This window comes from Carex rostrata, chromosome 19 (genome assembly GCF_964058835.1).
Source record: "Carex rostrata chromosome 19, lpCarRost1.2, whole genome shotgun sequence".
NCBI classification, from domain to species: Eukaryota; Viridiplantae; Streptophyta; class Magnoliopsida; order Poales; family Cyperaceae; genus Carex; species Carex rostrata.
Window position 1 is genome coordinate 6,301,179 of NC_135936.1, and position 19,337 is coordinate 6,320,515.

The 19,337-nt window shown below is 32.1% G+C and overlaps 1 protein-coding gene across 1 annotated transcript; it reads right to left on the minus strand.

The window, feature by feature from the left end:
* Window positions 1-8,357: 8,357 nt before the first annotated feature.
* Window positions 8,358-10,844, minus strand: PDV1 (plastid division1). Its single transcript, XM_078321110.1, has 2 exons — window positions 10,347-10,844; window positions 8,358-9,186 (listed from the first exon to the last, which is right to left on the minus strand). Exons 1-2 carry the CDS (start codon window positions 10,668-10,670, stop codon window positions 8,740-8,742), a joined length of 771 nt encoding a protein of 256 aa, XP_078177236.1. The 5' UTR covers window positions 10,671-10,844; the 3' UTR covers window positions 8,358-8,739.
* Window positions 10,845-19,337: the final 8,493 nt, after the last annotated feature.

Here is a 19,337-nt window from a genome sequence, read left to right on the forward strand (position 1 = left end):
ATTACCGGTTTAGAGTATATTAACAGCGATAAAAATACCGGTTAATGGTTTTTACCACATAATACCGTATACTTGTTTATATATACATGAATTCTCATTTAAAATCCGCATATATAAGTCCGCATAAAAAATCCACATATGCATCCGCATACTGCATATGAAGTATGAAGTATGCGGTGGCTTTGCGCATACCGCGTATAAATTGAATATTAAAACACTTACTATCATTCATATTTTCATGGGTTATTTTTATGGCCTTCAATTTCACGTGGCCAATTCAATAATTTTTCGTAGATTATTTTTTATTAATGTATTCATGTAGTAATTTTTCAAATCACAACACTTCATGAAATTCTATCAAATTCATAACAATTATTTCAAAAATTCACATTTAACGTGATGTGAAAATACAAACCATTTATTAAGATCAACGTATAGTAGATATAGAGGAGGGTTAAAATGTCTCATTGTGACTTATGTTATTTATTATTGTTTTTAAAATCTAAACAGTCGATTCAAACCACTTACATGATATTCATATTAAAATGTATTTGGATATCAAATCTTATATTTTTCGAAAATAATTTACTATTTTTTTAGATAGCTATAAAATCACTATTTTAGACTGTCCAAAAATAGCAATTTTGTACTTTTCTAGAAAATATAGTAAAAAGTTTATAAAAAAATATAACATTTGGTCTCCAACCATATTTTAATATGAGATAATATTGAGCGATTCAGATGACTTTTTGAACTTTGAAAATGAGGATAAAAAATTTGAGATAAGATGAGACATCATAAACTTGGGGCTTGAACTCTCCTCAAAGAAATAACCAAGGTTGTAAATAGTGTTTATTGCGTCACAGCGAAAAACCTACAAAAAAAGCTATAGCGAAAGCTATGCTACATAGCGTTTCTTTTTTATAAAAATTATAATATATATTTGTACTAAATATCAACATTATCTAAGTCTCATAGAACAATAAATAATAACAAATTGATTAAAAATTATATTATTCATATTGAACTAATACAAAGTCCAAATTGCGACTCAAAATATCCATAATAATACTAATATCATAAACTATCAATACAAAGTCCAAATTGCGACTCAAATTATAACAATTTTGTCAATTGCAAATGTTTGAGATAACCTTTTGGTGTAGTTATCAATTGGAAAGATATTCCAAGCTTTACAGCTGCCAAAGACAAAAATGAACATAAAGGACAAAGAAAAGTATGATTTGAAAAAAAAAAAAACGATAAAAGACAAATCCAGAAGAACAAAGTTTAACATGTTGCATATCCCCTTGTCCTCCGGACTCCAATTTCCCCTGCTAATGCTATTTGCACCTTCCACTGTAGACCACTGTCGGAGCCTCGGAGGTAATGATACTCATACACTGAGCTCCTTAAGAAACAAACTATAAATTTCCGTATGATACTGGGCTTCAATTCGGAAGCCTTATGGGCCGAGGGAGCGTCCCCGAACTCCGCATGTTATTTTTAATTGGGCTGGTTGGGAATTAAAAAAAAATAAGGATAGTTTTCTGGCCCGTATCATAATTTCAGTCCGGCACTCGGTTTCCGTTTATAACTTCTAAATAAGTACCTCGTATTCGTTTATCAACACCTGGTCCGTTGAGAGAAGATTGAAGATCTTATCTATTTATGGGTTGCAATTCAAAATTTTAAACGGTTGGGATCTGAATAACAGCTTCCTGTTATTCCTTTGAAATAACTGATTTATTTACATTAGTATGGGATAATATCACATGATTTCCTGCAATTATGAATCCTAAGTCGACGGATCCATCTGATCCCATCTACTTTCGATCTGATTCATTTGCAATAATAGGTTCCGGTTATTCCTTTGAAATAACAGCTGATTTATTTACATTACCATGGAATAACATCACAGAATTTTATGCAGTTATGGATCCGAGTCGAGGGTTCAATCTGATCCCATCAACTTTCGATCTGATTCAACTTATAAAACACAATTGTTTTATTCATCTCCTAAATCAGTGTTCTTGTAGGAATTATCTTTCTCCCATTCTTTTATTGTACAAATGATAAAATGGCTTTGATGAGGGACCAAGTCTGTGTCAATTAGTATTTCATACATTAATAGCTGGATTTTATTTTCTCTATCTGGACCATCCAATGATCCAATCTAAAACAAACTCATTTTATTGATCAACCAATGTGTTATCTACGATATGTTGGTTGTTGACATCAACAAATCCATCCAATGTGTTCACTTTAGATCTATGGGTTCATATAGGAGTATAATAGTCCTGTGATCCGGGTTTGAAATAAGAACTGAATAAAATGCAAAATATATTGATGCCAACGAATATTAGATATAAGTCCCATTTAAAGCCTACCTTTCTTGAACCTTCTAGCTGATAATATGGAGAATACTGGTACTAGGGGTGGCAAAAAAGCTCGTAGCTTGTGGATCGATCGTGATTTGCATCTGACTTACTCGCTAACAACTCATTCGTTAGTGGACCGAGCTATTAACGAGCTAGCTTGGTCCAAGTATAAGTTTTTGAATTGGTATGAATTTGTGTGAATTTAGTATGCATGAATTTATTTTGTGAACTATGTTTGTATGGATTTGAAGATTTAGTATTTTAGTATGTATGAATTTAGTTACAAACTTAATTTATGGTAGTTGATTTTATAATACATTATTTAATACATTTGAGTTTTTGGTCCACGAGCTTTCAAGAGCTAGCTCGGTTTGCTCATTGCCAAAACAAGCGTGCCACGAGCCATTTTTTTAGCTCGGATTCAAATGTTGGCTCGCTCGTTGCTAAAACTTGCGAGCCATGAGGTTGGTCTAGCTCAGACCGAGCCGGCTTGTTGCAGTCTGGTACGCCTCACTAGTACCGGTATTGGTAGCAGACTGAAGAGCATAGAACTGAGTTTCTAGATTTTCCATTTTTTGCAGAAGTTGTTACAGCTATTTTTGTGCTGATGTAATAGGCTGTGAGCTTGGCTCAGTAGTTTTCCATTAAAACTTTAAAAGATGCAGTGGTACCAGTGTACCGGCTCAGTTATACTGCTGTGTTTGAGTTCGCATTAATACTGAAGATTATGCTCAATCAACATTTCTGGTATCACAATGTTCAGTACTCCTATAGGGACTATAAAATCTTTCAGACCGAATTAATTAAACGATAAATTTTCATACACCGTCATTTATCTTTAGTTCAATATATAAATTTCAAGCTTAAGGATAATTTTTCACACATATTAATTGATATTTAATCTATTCACTTGCTTAGTTCAACTATGGTTTGGGTCACATCTTTGGTTCAACTATGGTTTCGGATTTAAGGGGAATAAAAATTGAAGAATAAGTACCCAATATTGTCTTAATTTAATATTTGCCTTAATGCTGTCTTATTTGTCAATTTGTGAGACCTTTGTCTTACATTATAAATTCTAATGATGTAGACCTGTCAAAAGCCCAAGAGAGAATTGAGATCTAGGTGCTCTTAATGTTCATACAGAATTTCTTCATTTAGTTATATGCTGGTAAATTGTCTACTTTTTTTCATTTTTCTTGATCATTTGATAAATTGTTCATCTTATATCCCAAGCAGGCAGGATGCACCCATTTATGAATTCAGATCCTCCCCGGTAACATAATAGAGAATCTTTTATAATTATTGGATCTGGACCGTTCCTTTTAACTTGGCACGAATCTTAAAGCCCAATAATATTGCGCCTGCTCTAGCCCGAATCTCAAAGCAACTGGGAGTTAATCTCAACCTATAAAGTGAAGGAAATTTTATACAATAATAGAGAAGATACTTGTCCCCCCATATATAGATCAGATGGTCCATCTAATATGTATATGTAGAATTTGACTAGCGTGTTATTTATAGTTAACGATATGGTATCAAAAATCTTTTGAATAAGTTTAAATGATAAATTTAAATTGTTGAAACAGATGTAATTAATATTCGAGTAATGTGTTTACTTTCGTATACACAAAGGCGAAACTAGAAATTCATGATAAGAGATCTTAAAATTAAAATAAATAATATATTGTTAGTGAAAATTGAACTAAAATTCTCCACAACTATAAAGTAAATTCTAACCACTAGATTATAAGTAGACAAGTGATAATTTTTTAGAAGAGCTAGTTCATATAAAATTAAAAAAAAAAATTCAACTAAATTTCAATATACTAAAATTTTATAATTATAGAGTAACTTAGCACCCGTACGATCCGTCTTTGGAATCATACGGGTATATAAATAACAATATTTTTTTCTATATCATTACTAGTTAAGTAACAATTGTTTTATTTATATATCGTATTTAATATGTAGAGACGTCGAGTATATAAATAATAATTCAATTTACACAGGGATCGGGGAAAAAGAATTGGGGAGCACGTGTATGAGGTGGACACGTGTAGCCAGATGGAGGAAAGGAGAGGATATTGGGATCGAATCTCCTGCACTCCTGGGGGTAGGAATTTCCTGCCCCCAGAGTCACTGTTAGTGGGCCCCACCCACCCCATACTCTAAACCCGGCCCCACCCATCCTAAACCCGACCCCACCCCACAGTGACTGAGGGGGCAGGTGATCTGCTCCCGAGGATATTGACTGTTTGATTCAATGTTTTTCTTTGTTCCTCAAAAGGTTCTTGTTATAATCCAAAAAAAAAAAAAAAAAAATTCTTGTTGCACCCACTTTCTGTATTACTGTGCAACGAACTATTGATCATAGTGTAATTACTGTGTAAATAAGTCAGAAATACAATGAAGCATCCTCCGCCCCCACATTGCAACTGTGTCAACAAATTGCCGACAGACTAAAAAATATATAGCAATGATTTCCCCACTATCCAAACTTAGGAGAACTTTTTGTCTATAAAAAATATTATAAAAGAGAGAGAAATAGACTGGATAAAAATATTATAAAAGAGAGAAAGAAATAGAAATACTACTAATATATTTTCATGAGTATAAGGATCAATAGAAATTCTATTGAATTAAAATTTGAATTAGTTTGAAATAGTAGAATTTCTACCGATTTAAAACAAGTTTTTTTTTAAAACATAAACTTTCGCTATTTTCTATTAAATTATAAAAGAACTAATTTGAATCGATAGAAATTATACCGATTAAAAAATTAAAATCTGTAAAATTCCTACTTACTTTTTTACCTATAAAAATTTCTTAATATGCTTTCTATTATCTCTCTTTTTTTTAAAATTTACTGTATACAAAAATTCTCTAACCTTAGTACAACCCAGGTTTACATAATATATTTATTTCTGCATTTTTAAATTTCGACCCTCTGCTTTTTAAAATAACCGGATTGTTATATATGGAAGTATTATACATAGATTTGAAAATAAATCTATATATAATCTGTAGCAAACCCACTAATTATACTTGGGGGCGTCAATGGCATCGTTTTATCTATTTACCTGACTCATACTGTATTTCAAAAGATAGGTATGGGCAATTTTTTTATTTTTTGTAAACTTATTGAGTACATGTATGGATAGAGATTTTTTTTTTCATTATCTAAACGAGTAAGGGTATGGGTAAAGCCTATTATGTATCTTTATCTCATTGGAAAATTATAAAAAAAAATTATATATATTAATAAGCAATGAATATTAATTCTCCAACTATTCTTGATAGTTGTGTTACACTTAATTAACCATTAAAATACATAAATAAATTTCAGCAAATCTCAAAAAAATTTAGACCTTTAAAACACGTATATAATTTGTGAAATAATTTTTATTATTATAATAGCATTACCCGTTATTTATCAGTTATTGTTTCGTTATCCGACAACTTGTCCCGGATAAGGTAAGGTACATGTAAAGTAATTCGTAGTAGATAAATATATAATACATATAAAGACAATTTGTAACAGGTATGAATATAAAAATACTTTCATCCGACACTTACCGTATTCATTGACACTCCTAATTATACTAGTATTTTTTTTTTATGCTCCTGATATAAATTACGGGTGTAGTACCCTGATATAAATCAAGGCCGTTTGAGTAATTGAGATTATATATTCGAGACCACATTGCCAAAATTAAATGGAGCTGCGCTGCTTGAGTAAGGAATAAATTTTTTTTTTTTTTTTTTGTGATTCAATAAAATCTAAGTTGACTCTTAAAAATTGTGGGTACATAATTTCATAAAATGACAAATCAAACGAATATATTATCAACTGACAGACTGGATACTCCATAAAGAAACTTTAAATATGTAATTTTGGATCAGTAATGTGGAAATTTCTAATTATAAACACAAAACATAAGAGTTAAGAATCAGTCCTAGAGGACCCCTATTTATAATATTTAAGTGGGGAGATTTGAATCTAATTTTTACTATAAAAAAGAGTTATGAAAATTTAAAAATAACAATGTCTCACTACTGCAGTTTCTTTGGAGATAGCGACTTTGGCGATTTGAGAAGAGATTTTGAGAGTGGAAGAAGTCCATCGTTTCTTCCGCTTTTTGCTCTCAATTCTCCCTTCTTTCATTCTATCCGGTCCACTCTGTCTCATTCAATCTGAGCAGTGCTTTTATTAATGGATTTGGTCACCGCTTCATCTCACTACTCTCTCTTCTCGACTCACTGAGTTCGGATGGAGGTGCTGTGAATTCTCCCTACCTCGCCTGTAGTATCTACTATCTATATACATAAATAAAGGACGTGTTTATGGTTGATGACAGTGATGTTGTTAGCAGTGATATGATCTTCTTCCTCCTCTTCTTCTTTTCTTCATTCTCTTCTGCTTCGACCTGTCTTTGTTCTTGCCGTATTTCTGTTTGAATAAATCAAGCACAAATCTCATCTGAGCATGAAGGCTCCTCTGGATTCCCCTGTCCCGCCTTGATTTCAACCGTAATGTTTTGTGCTAACGGCAATAAATTATGCAGGCTCATAATTTACCAATCTGAGCACGAGCACAGAAAATCTGGCAAACTCAATATATATCTACCGATCTGAGCACAAAAAACCTGATTCTGCTTTTATTTTTTGATTTTTTTTTTGTTTACTTTTGTAAAAGAAATCAGTTGTAATATTTAATGTACTGATACAAATATTATATGTACCGGTACGAAATTATGTATAATTAGTTTGTCCTGATTAATGAAAATACCAACGAGTTTTAAACCAACAAAAACAATGTCTCCCTACTCATTACATTAACTAAACAATAGTAATTAATAGAAAACTATAAGACATGTCGCAATTGGCCCGCTGTATAGATTTGGCTCCTTGCTTTGTAGGAAAGGACAGTGGGGAATTATTTAACAAAAAGAAGCGGGTCCCACAATTTGTTACGATTTAGTAAAGGGGGACCCAAACAAACTATTTTAGTTCATTAAATATAGCCGGTGCTTTAATGGTTTGACCAACCTGGCAACACTAGTGAAGATGCTCTTTAATGATTCTGTTGATGCAAACAAAATTCTGGCATTGGGGTTTCATTTATTTATTCAATAACTACTTTAAGAATTTATCATGTAGTGTCAAGAATTGTTGAGGTCCCTGGCAAAGAATCATGGGGAACATGATTGTGAAAGGCAATCAATTTTTGTTTAATACCTTAATTTGTTTGCAAGAGACCTTTCGTTTGAAAACGACCGTAGAATTTGCTTTTCTTATTTATCTACGAACTGAAATGATGATTTTTCCTAGCTTACGTGATAAGATTTTGTGTATGAATCTCTCTTTGTTCAACTTAAAAGAGTAAGGATATTCAGTTGAATTTATCAATTATTTTTAATAAGAAGAATTAGTATTTGCTCTAGTGGCAAAAAACATGTCTTATGATATGGAATGTTATAACTACGAAACTTGAATAGGAGATCTTTCATAGACAATTAAATGTAAGTTGACATACTAGACCTCTGCCTTTTTATATAAAATATTTATTGATGTTTAAAAGGGAATATTTGTTTTTGGTATTTTGACTATTAGGTTCGATTAATCACATTTGGCTCTCGCTAAAATAGCAGCAGCAAAATTAACAAAGTTATGACACATAGAGAGTGGTGACAATTAGTAAAATCTTCTGAGATCAATTAAATTAGCATCACACCCTAGAGTCTTCAAAAATGAGAGGCAGTTTGTAAAAGGCAAATTAAAAGCAAAAGATAAGAATGTGGTTCTTTAACTAGGCTCATCACCGACATTAGTCGGGAACAAAAAGTGCATACCGCAACAAAAAATGTGTAATAGTGTTATCTTATCGTTTCTTCCTCTTTGCTGATAAGAGACGGAAAGAATAAAATCAAAGCAAGAAAGCAAGATGTACCAATAAAGAAAGTCTTTCAAAGTTGAAATCAGCACAATTATGGAATTCAAAATGCAAAGCCAATTGCTTTGCATAGACAGAATATCATTCGACACTGTTACAGCCAGACTATTTTGACTACAAAAACTGTTCAAGCTCAGATATTTACAGCAAACAGGTTAACAAAATTGACATCTCAATACAAACCCAAAAGAAAAAGAAAAACAAAAACTAAAGCCCCAGGAAAAATGAACATTTACAAGCACTGCAAAAATTGACTTTGATTTCTCAACACTAACCCTACTGAAGCAAAAACACCATAAGAAAAAGTATACTTGCCTCACTGACAGAATGAGGAATTCTGCATCAGCACAAACCCACAGAGAACTGCTACGGCTAAAACTGCCACAAAACACCACATCACAATTACCCCCTAGAAATGGATAGCCGCATACTTCTATCAAACATTTCCCTTCTCTTCCCAAAATTACCCTTACCTCCCATCCTGCATGCCATTTGATTCAGCTGCAACAGTGCAAGCATGCTAACAGCAAACACAGCCGCGTTACCTAAAATGCCCCCAACGGAGCCCTTGGCAAGGGAAGCACTGGAAGACAGGACTTGCATCAACATCCCCAGCCCCAGCCTCTGCTCCTTGTCAGACTGATCTTTGAGATCCTTTGTGCACTGATCTTCATGAGAGACAAAGTTGTGGGTGTCGGTGTTGATGTCACTGACAAAAGCCATTGCTTCTTCAATGACCTTGTACTTTCGGCCCTGGTGCTCGGCCAATCGCATCGCCAGAAGTGAACGGCTCTGTTCAACTCGTGCTATGGCTGCATCCCATTCAGCTTGCTGTTGTGACTGTACTGTCTGAAGAAAAAAAAAATCAATTGGAGGATTGTGTCACATGCACCAAATGTGTTTCTGAGTTAATTGCCACAAAATGACCCTTTAAAAAAAAATGAAGAGAACAATCTATCATCAACATATTGGCATCGATTGAGTACCAACTGCATTATGAATTATTCTTCTGATATGGTAAAAAACAAATACTATACAGTTATGCCTTGTATCCATTACTAGCTGCCAATACAGTAATTTTTGCTAAGATTTATTGTTAGAGTGACAGACACAACAAAAAGAAATCAGAAGCTTCTACAACACGTGGCTTACACAATGGTCTTTATCAACTTGAAGATTATTCTAACATCTGTCACCATGTCCTTTTAGCCAACTAAAAGCATATGCCAAATAAGAAAAGAGACATATAACTCAACACGCTGTCCGACAAAATTTTACTTTAATGCACTTTTACACGAGTATACTTCTGGATTTATTATAATTTGCATGGTCAATATCATGCTAATTTTCTCCATGTGAATTCATCGAAGACAATATGATCAAACAATCAACAGTAGTTCTATTCTTATATAGTAGCTTGTAATTTTGGTACATTTTAAAACTTCCCAATACCATTACATTTACTGCATGTTCAACAGAAGTGATCTATTCAACTGACACCGGAATGCTCAACTGAAGAAATTACTGAGTTTTGATTTCACCAACAAAGGTCAAAATTAGAAGAAAGAAGGCATGGAAAACATGCTAACTTCATAAATTAGAATTCTAAGACAGCTTGTTGAAAAACTTGTTAACATATTTGGCCTTAGATCTGCAATCAAGCTAGTATATGCATGACAAAGAATAACAAGACTAACCTTGGCAACTGGCAGTTTCAATGATTTAGTCAACAATCTAATATAACCAGTTTACACAAATCCTTATGGATCAAATTGACACAGACCTTCTATCCCCATATTTTCCTAACAGAAAATCAGACTATATGAAACTCCCATATAAATAAATATGATAAAAGCAAAATAAAATCAGAAGTCCCAAGTTGGAGCTAGTACTCAAAATTACAACAGCAAGAGGTGAAATTTACTTCAGAAACTTCGTCAACCATCTGATTATTTCATATCCCCTAAATTGCAAGGTAAATAATGAAAAAAAAGGATCAGGAATCTCACATGAAAGAAATCGAGCTGATCCTCTAAGTCCTCCAGCGCGGTTCTAATGGAGTTGAGACTTCTCGCCTCAGCCATGGATACAGTCGCCTCATCCAACCCCTTCACAAACACGAATCCGTTCCTCCGATCAGCTCCCCCACCACCACCGCCGCCCGCAGGAGGATGCACCGCCGAGATGCCATCGCCAGAGAAAGGTTTCGAATTTTTACCAATGGATTTGAGGAAGCGCGAGCGAGAGATTGAGTGGATGGCGTCGCTAACCTTGTCGTGTAGGTCCCAGATCTTCTCCAGCACAGCCTCTACTTCCTCCATCTCCCATTTCATGACGAGGTGCGCTTCCAGGTTTAGGTCTAGGTTTAAAATTAGGGTTTTGAATTGGAGACGAGAGAAGAGAGGGATGGGGAGAGAGAAAAGAGAGGGAAAACAACAAAAACTTATGCAGAGGGAAAGAGAACTCGGGGAAGAAGAGGGTCACAATTTCGAGTTTTGTTCATCTCCGTTTTTTCGCAATGGATGAGTCCATTTTCCCATAAAATCTTTCCTGAAACGGAATTGAATTATGCTGAGCTGAGTCGCCTTGATGTGGACTGCGGACCATCTTACGCTTTACCTGATATGATGATGCGATTAGGGGTTTCAATGGTTACGATACGGTAGGATGAAATTATTTTCATATTCATATTTCTTAATCTTATCTATATGCGATCTATATATGTTAAGAATTTGTTTTACTCTATCTATCCGTTAAAATTAGCAAGTAACGAAAAGGTAGTGGACGAATAACGAATAATACAAATATAATAGTTTTATTATTTTTACAAATAAACTATTAAAACTTATCATGTTATATATATGCAATCACAATTACTAATATATATAATTAAAAAACAAATATACAATTAATTCTAACTAATAATTTTTTCTGAAGTAAAACAAATCCAAAATTACAAATAACTTTTCTAACAAATTCAATTTGTTAACTAAATAACAAAACATTCAAATAAAAAAAAAACATATTTAGCATAATATTCTTCTTACAATAACATGCAGATATTTTCTCATGATGTAATTTATTTTATATAATTACCTGTTACTCTAGGTACGAAATAGTATTTACCCGTACTCATACTCATTTATCTAATGAAAAAAACCTTACCCATACCATACCTAATAAGCTAACGAAAAAAAAAATCTTACCCATATCCGTCTTATTGAATACGATACGGGTAGGGTAAACGGGTATCATTGACACTCCTAGATGCGATGAAGTATAAAATTGTTAATAGTTAACTAGACTAGTTTACAAAGAGATTGTATGTTTAATTTTTAAAAATAATATTTAAATTATACCGGAGTCTTTTAATAAAAAAAAAAACTAGTAAGGCTGTAAACCGATTTGAATCCGAATTTAAACGGCAGATATTTTGGATACGGATCCAGATAATTATCAAATACTTAAGAGGAGATTCAGGTTCGATTATGAATAGTAATACCTAAACGAAGCGGATATCCGAAACCATCCGGAATCCAATAAATAACGAGTCTCTGTTATTGATCCATCCGAAACCAGTAAGTGTTTTTTCGGACCTGCTATATAAAATAAATTTGTTTGCCTTCAGGGGAATTCGAAGTTTCGAACCAATGTGCTCCAATAAGTGTTTTTTCGACCCGCCATATAAAAGATTATTTTTTGCTTTTAAGGGGATTCAAACCAATGTACTGGGGAGTGGGGAGTGAGGGTCTATTGGTCTAAGCAACCAACCTACAAACCACTACACCACCCTATTTTTGTTACTATTTTTTTTTATTATTATTTATATATTATATCAATTGAATATCTTATATCTACCACCTTTCCAACATCAATCTCTCCATTAACTTACAATTATTCATTTTTTTCATATTTACATTTTATTAATTATTATTTATATCCTAAAGTTCATATAACTCAATTATCCGACAATTATTCGTTTTGTATCTATATTTGAATCCGTATTCGTAGATTTGTATCCGTTTAAAGTGAATTTGGTTTTACATTTTGACATCCGTATAGTCGTTCCGTTTTCACCCCTGAAAACTAGACTAGTTTTCGCTGTGTTTTTCGTTCTGAATTTTTCATTAATATTCTATAGTGATTAGTCATCATTGAGATGGAAGTTTCATTAATATTCTATAGTTACTCATAATAAATAATTAGAATAATTATATCGTCTTTTATTTTCAATGTTCCAATTATCTCTGCATTATATCACCCCTTTTCAGTTATTCAATTATCCTCGCGTCAACTTTCATAAGTATAAATACTTGAAAAATAAGATATAAATACTTTAATGTGTTGCTTTTCTTTTTTGAATCTCAGATGATTTATTAGCTATTTTGAGATAATTTGTCACAATCTCTCATCTCTTATAAAAATAATTGACATTATAGATATAAATACTTAGAAAATAAAATATTAATATTTTGATGTATAACTTAATATGATCAAACATCTAAAGATTAATTTGTAAAAGAATTAAATTTTAGTAGGATATGTAAATATATATATATATCTAAATACTTGAAAAATAAAATATTAATAGTTGCAATATTTGATATTAATACTTTCAAACATCATTCAGTGTTATATGTAAAGAATACTTGCACGATGAGGTATAAATACTTGCGTATAACGAGTTTGAAAGTATTTCATCATATATCTCATTTGAAAGAGAAAATTATATAGAAGACGTTCGTGGTTTTAGATTCGCAAAATTCCTCATATATCGTCAGAAATATGGACGAGATTGAATGGAGCAAAAAAATCCACCTCTAAAAACGTGTATGGTACCCCGAGATTTTTATGGCTCGGTGACGTTTGAGGAATTTGTTCACCTCATAGGTATACATACTTTTGTGTATAATTTTAAATAGTTGAAAATGACAATATTAATATTTTTAGAAAAAGATTCCAGTGCTGAATCTTTGCGGTCCCCAAGTAGGTATGATCCCCATACAATTATGATGCAGAGACGATTCAGAGGTTTTAGTGCAGGACAGTTATCAACTTCCTAAAACTTAGTAGGATGTTTCGTCATACGCTTCATTTAGAAGGCACTGAATCAAATCAGATCAGAAACTGAATCAATTGGACCAGAACAGTCACCACTCAAGAAGTTTCAATGAAGACACTAAATCTAACTGGACTATCCAATATTAGTTACAGCCAAGGTTCTAAATAGCGTTTATTGCGTCATAGCGGGAAGCCTACAAAAAAAGTTATAGCGAATAGCGTCGCTATAGCAAAAGCTATGCTACATAGCGTTTTTTTTTTTATATAAAAATTATATCATATGTTTGCACTAAATATCAACATTATCTAAGTCTCATAGAACAATAAATAACATCAAATTGATTAAAAAATTATGAGAAAAAGTTTCTGTCCACTGGGTTTTGTCCACCATCTGTCCACAACCTTATCCAACTTCCATTCTAACTGTCGGTCCCCAACTTTCTTCTAACGAGCTCTCTTTCCGATCTCTCTTTCTCTCTTCTTTCTCTCTTTCTCATCTCTCTTTCTCTCTTTCTGATCTCTCTTTCTCTCTTCTCTCTTTCTCTCTTCTTTCTCTCTTTCTGATTTCTCTTTCTCTCTTCTCTCTTTCTCTCTTCTTTCTCTTTCTCATCTCTCTTTCTCTCTCCTTTCTCTCTTTCTGATCTCTCTTTCTCTCTTTCTCATCTCTCTTTCTCTCTTCTTTCTCTCTTTCTCTCTTCTTTCAATTGAATATCTCTTTCTCTCTTCTTTCTCTCTTTCTGATCTCTCTTTCCGATCTCTCATTCCCCTTATTCGATCCAGATCTACATGACACCGCCTATGACAAGATGAAGAAGGCGCTGGTGTTGAAGTCCATTAGCGACAAAGGAAGGGATGGGAATAAGACTTCCATCAATAAAGCGGCTACCAGTATCATTGGGAGCACATAGATATCCACATACTCAAGGTTACACTTATTCTTATAATTTTCTGTAGATTTATGATATTTTGACAAATTTCTTTCTGAAATATTACGATTTTGTGATTTTCCAGTTTAGATTTGCGATTTTGATATTTTAAAAATGTGAAGTACATTTTTTGTAGGATTTGTTATTTAAGTTACAGCATTGAATGATGAATTTTACAGTATTGGTGCATATTGAAAGTTTCTGGATGTTTGAAAATTTGAATGACATTTTTTATAAGATTTGTTATTTAAGTTACAGCATTGAATGATGAATTTTACAGTATTGGTGCATATTGAAAGTTTCTGGATGTTTGAAAATTTGAATGACATTTTTTATAAGATTTGTTATTTAAGTTACAGCATTGAATGATGAATTTTACAAGATTGGTGCAAGTGAAATGACACTTTTTCTTTATGTTTTAAAAATTGTTATTATATTATTTTAAGCAATGTCCTAACAGCAAGGTCCTAACACTGATCCTTTTCAAGCAAGGTCCTAACAGCGCCAAACGGGTGGCAGCGACGGAGTACGAGCATACGATAGGTGGGGGCAGAGACTGGATTTGCTCTTGCTATTGGTACTAATACTTACAAGAGGGAAGTTAGGGCTGAAACTGGAGGGTTGCTTTTCGGGGCAAGAAAGGAGGTAGAATTGATCTACACGGCTTTGATTTTGCCGTTAAAGATCAAATCGCAGTCTGAATCCGAATTCGGATTTGATCTACACGTCCTTTGATAGATTTATATATGTCTCAAGGTAATTAAATGCAGTTCTTTTCTCTTTTGATCAAACCGATTTTGAATTTTGATTTTCCTAATTAATGCATAGGTGACAAACGAAGAGGAACAGCAGCCTCAATCATTGATTTCCCTTCATCAATTTGTTGTTTGTTTTACCTTTGCTCTTCACGAATTTTTGAGTTCAATGGGATTGGAGATCTATTTTTAATCGTGTCTGGTAAATTTACTACAAATTTCGAAAGATTTTCAAGTTTGATTACATTGCACAATCGTCTCTGGTAATTTTCAAGTAGTAGCAGCTCAATTGTCTATGGTAATTTTACATGATACATGGAGTAATTTGATACATGAAGTAATTTTACTTTACTGGATATATGAAGTAATTTTACAGGATACGTGAAGTAAATTTACAGGATACATGAAGTAATTTGATATATTAAGTAATTTTACTAGATATATGAAGTAATTTTACTAGATATATGAAGTAATTTTGCAGGATACATTAAGTAATTTGATATATGAAGTAATTTTACAGGATATATGAATCAATTTTACCTTACTGGATACATGAAGTAATTTTACAGTATACAGGAAGTAATTTTACTGGATATATGAAGTAATTTTACTTTACTTGATACATCATTGATTTTGATTTGAATGTTTTTGATAGTTTGTTTTGTAGTTGGTTGAAATGGTTTCGAGTGTCATGCAATTTGAGACACCTGTCAAGGATAAATGGTTCTTCATTAATCCTTATTTGTCTGTAAGTATCTTTTTATTTTTGCTGTTGAAATACTTGAGTACTCTTTAATGCGTTTTATTTTGTATGATACAGGTTTGTATGCATGATTACACTGCATATGCTTTTCAGTTAGGTAAATAACTTGTAAGATTATTTTGTAATTCTTATTTGTTATAAATCGAATTTGTTTCATTGTTTATTTTATTATTATGCAGAATGACATCTCAAAAGAACGTGTTGTTCTTGTGATGAGGCTTCTTATTCATCCGAACAATGAACACATGAGGTTTTTAATGTAAAAGTTATTTGTCCATAGTTTTTTTTGTTGCTATTATGCTATTTTGAATGTTGCGGTGAATATTTTTATCTTGTGTTGAACAGATGTTGTTTGTGGTGAACAGATTTTGTGTGATGATGGATGTATGTATAGATTTAGCAATTTTATAGTATACATGGTATTATTTTATGGTTTATATTTTGCAATTTTACAGTATACATGATTGTTTGCAGGTTGTAGTTTAAACTGAAATGTAGCATTTTTTACATTTTTTACATTTTACAGTATAGACAATTCAATTGAAAATTTACAGTGTTATTTGAAAATTTTACAGTATACAAGATTCAATTTTACAATATATATTTTACAGTATACAAGATTCAATTGAAAATTCTACTGTATACAAGATTCAATTTTACAGTATACAAGATTCAATTTTACAATATACAAGATTCAATTGTAAATTTTACTATTTAGAAGATTCAATTTTACAGTATACAAGATTCAATTGAAAATTTTACTGTATACAAGATTCAATTTTACAGTATACAAGATTCAATTTTACAGTATACAAAATTCAATTTTACAGTATACAAGATTCAACCCAGTGCAGACGCTAATAACTCTAACTGCCAATAACCGCTAATAACTAACTCTAACTGCCAATAACTTCCTATAACTGCAATTTTCGAAAGTACAGTTTGAAAGTACATTTATTTTGTCATATTGTGCAAGTTGGAATCTTTTTCTAACTATCATGGGACCACTTCAAATAGTTGTTGGATGTTTTGTGATTAACTGATATTTTTTATGTGATATATTGTATAATTATACAGCATGTAGAAGTAATTTTACAGTATTCGCGCAAGTCAAAGCTGTGGACAAATGGTGGACAAAAGGCTGTGGACAATTAGACGCTTCTAAAAATTATAATATTCATATTAAACCAATACAAAGTCTAAGTATCCATAATAATACTAATATCATAAACTATTTATCTTTTTCTATTCAAAATATATTCAGCATTATGACATAATCTATCTTTTTTTTCTATTTAAATTTCAAAATAACATAGACATCATGACATAATTAACTATCTTAATCTATTCAAAATATTCAATTTCTTATTTGATTTAGTTTGATGGATCTCTCATTTAATAATTAATAGTTTAATATAAAGCTTAGTACGTCAATTGCAAAAAAAAAAAATCACGGTTAAAATCCAATCTGAGCCTTTATTTAAAACCCATATAAATTGAAAAAAAAAACTTATGTTGCATAGCGCGCGTTATTTGCGCTACACGCTATGCTCTATAGCGGACCGCTATTACCGCTATAGTGTCCGTAGCTCAAATAACGCGTTTTGATGCCATAACTTAACATTTAGGGTCCAAAAAAAAAATATAGTGCGCTATTTAGAACAGTACTGCTTCAAAAACTATGATTCGTCTATTCGTAGGTTCCAATACTTAATACACGATGGCAGCACCACAACGGCCCACACATTTAGAAATATTACAGTACACGTCATCGGAAGTTACAGGTTTTGTATGATTGGGCCGTTGTTGGGCTGAACAGGTTCAGTACCTATTGTGCAAATGAAGAAATAATAAGTTGGTTTGAGATTACCGTATCCTCTCCTGTATTGCAGAGGATCATCATCACTTTACGGTTTGAGATTAAATCTGAACTGGTTTGGAATTCGAGTTGTAATAGGGGGCAGTATTTTTGGGCTTTGAGATTCATGCCAAGTTAAAAAGTATGGTTCGGATTTAGTAATTGTAAAAAATTTCCTTATTAGTTATTGGAGAGAATGTGAATTCCCTATTCGTTGACATTTGACCACGACTTATTTTGACACCTTGACAGCTGTTCTAAGCATAGTGACAAATGAATTATTCGGATTCGGTTCGGCGATGTCAAAAATTCGTGATTCGGGATAATTCAGATATAATTTGAAAATGATTCAGAATTATTTGGACCAGAGATTTGTCCTAGAAGAGAGCAAAAACAAAATGTTATGGGAAAAATTTGCGAATAATTCATAAAATTTTGAAAAAAATTGTAAAATTCACGAATTATTCGGGTTTAATTCGGTCAAAGTTCGGTCAACCAAATAATTCGGTGTTCGGTTAGGCATTACAAAAAAAAACAAATTATTCGGATTTAATTCGTGAATCTTGTAACTATATATGGTGCTAATAGCATACCAAGCAACAAAATATTAAATGGAAAAAATTATACAAACTCGATGCTAAAGTTAAATTCGGACAATTTTGAGTAAAGATAAGACCTTCACCATATGGCATAACTTTATGTATATTTGACAACCGTGAAAATTAATTATATATTTATTAAAATTCAAAAGTAAAATTACATATATCATCTTTAAACTTTACATATTTATAATTTTAGTGCAATTTAATAATTATTTAATTATTAATCGAGCAATTTGAAAAATACATAATTTGGATTTGTCGGCACTTAATCATTTACAAACCCACTATTTGGACCGCCCAACAGAATCTCATGGTGTGGCGGAGCCGAATCCAGCTGGCACAAGTGCTCAAGATGACATTCGAAGAAATTGACAAGGATTAAAAGGATGATGATATTTAATTTTATATATCTATGGGTTTTCTTGCATAATTTCAGAATCTTAATGTTTTAGTTTGATTTTTGGTGTAAGGGTTTAGTTTGTTTCAGTAAATTTATTGTCAACTGCATAGTTTGCATAATTTCAGTAAATCTCAATGTTTCAGTAATTTCAGTAAATTTATGAGCAGCAATTTTATGTTTTTCTATATTTATGGGTTGTCTTGCATAATTTCAGTATTTTTGTTTTTTTACTGGTTCCTATTAGTTTGTTTTTCTTTACTGGTTTTCTTGCATATGTATAGAGTTGTGAACTTGCAGATTGAGATTGATTTTGTTACTTCTCAAAATATATAATTCCAAAAAATCTGGAAAATTCAACATATGTACCTCTAGTCAATGTGTACATACTCTAAAAAATTTAGAAAGAAACTCAAATGCATTTGCGACTTATGAATTTTTGAATGAAATTTTCAATTATACCCTTGGCTGGAACAAGAAATGTCTTTTGTTGAGACCGAGAGTTGTATATGCAAGATAATTATTTCAGTAACTATAAATTTTTTTACATATTAATCTAAGCAATTCGTTGTTGTAGGTTGAACTTGAAAATCAACGGTCAGATTTGCTCCATAATAACAAGCTGGAAAGGACTAAGC